General features: G+C 43.5%; 1 protein-coding gene across 1 annotated transcript; it reads left to right on the top strand.

The window, feature by feature from the left end:
* The first annotated feature begins 319 nt into the window (after positions 1-319).
* Positions 320-1,288, top strand: LOC118999783 (olfactory receptor 4C15-like). The gene has a single exon (XM_037064517.1). The coding sequence runs from the start codon at positions 353-355 to the stop codon at positions 1,286-1,288; it is 936 nt and encodes a 311-aa protein (XP_036920412.1). The 5' UTR covers positions 320-352.
* Positions 1,289-1,320: the final 32 nt, after the last annotated feature.

The raw sequence follows: 1,320 nt of genomic DNA, 5'->3' as shown, positions 1-1,320 counted from the left end.
TCAATAATCCAGTCCAGGAACCTGATCTGCTTTTGCTGTGGAGATGAAAACTATGTCTCTTCCCTACTGTATATGAATACTTTTCCTATATATAAACTGTGGTAACTTTAAAGTATTGAATAATTTATTTCCTCCTGACTTCTGCCTGACATCTCACTACAGCCTTGAACAACTTTCTAATTTTTTATTCTCCTTTACAACAGAAGTGTGTAACCATCTTTTCACATGGATGCACCAACTGGTCAATGACAGTGATACAATGGTATCATAAACTGGACTCCGGTGATTTTTTGGTCATAATTGTAGATTTTATATTCTTACTCTGGTGGCAATTATCTTTTTCTTGGAAACCATGCAAAACCACAGCTTTGTAACAGAGTTCATCCTCTTGGGGCTTTCACAGAATCCAAACGTTCAGAAAATAGTATCTGTTCTACTTTTATTGAGCTACATGGCAACTCTCTGGGGCAACTTGCTAATTGTGGTGACCATCACCAGCAGCCCAGCACTCCTGGGGTCCCCCATGTACTTCTTCTTGGCTTTCTTGTCCCTCCTGGATGCCTGCTTCTCCACGGCCATCACCCCAAAGCTGATTGTGGACTCTCTGTTTCAGAGGAAGACCATCTCCTTTGAGGGCTGCATGACACAGATCTTTGCTGGACACTTCTTTGCTGGAGCGGAGGTGATTGTCCTCACAGTCATGGCCTATGACCGCTATGTGGCCATCTGCAAGCCCTTGCATTACTCTTTTATCATGAACTGGAGGCTCTGTGGCATTCTGATGGGGGTGGCCTGGACAGGGGGCTTCCTGCATTCCACAATACAGATTCTGTTTGTTTTACAGCTGCCCTTCTGTGGCCCCAATGTCATCGATCATTTCATATGTGACTTGTACCCATTATTAGAGCTGGCCTGCACTGACACCCGTGTCTTTGGCTTTTTTGTTGTGGCCAACAGTGGGTTTATATGCATCATAATCTTCTCTTTGTTGCTTGCCTCCTATGGTATCATCTTGTTCTCTCTGAGAACTCACAGTACTGAAGGGCAGTGGAAAGCTCTCTCTACTTGTGGATCTCACATTGCTGTTGTGGTTTTGTTCTTTGTTCCCTGCATAGTCGCGTATGTCCGACCTCCATCCACTTTCTCCTTTGACAAAATGGTGACATTATTTTACACCACCCTAACACCCGTGCTCAATCCTTTGATTTACACCATCAGGAATAAGGAAGTGAAAAATGCCATGAGAAATGTGTGGAGCAGAATAATGATAGTTTGTAATGCAAGATGAGACTGATTTGATGGAGTCTACACTCAGTGTGT

The sequence above is a fragment of the Sturnira hondurensis genome, unplaced genomic scaffold (assembly GCF_014824575.4).
Source record: "Sturnira hondurensis isolate 20B ecotype Veracruz unplaced genomic scaffold, ASM1482457v3 Scaffold0015403, whole genome shotgun sequence".
Lineage (NCBI taxonomy): Eukaryota > Metazoa > Chordata > Mammalia > Chiroptera > Phyllostomidae > Sturnira > Sturnira hondurensis.
Note: the sequence above shows the minus strand (reverse complement) of the source record. Positions and strands in the feature narration are given on the sequence as shown.

Bases quoted from the DNA above. Each gene is read 5' to 3' on its own strand.
- LOC118999783 (XM_037064517.1), top strand. From the start codon at position 353: ATGCAAAACCACAGCTTTGTAACAGAGTTCATCCTCTTGGGGCTTTCA.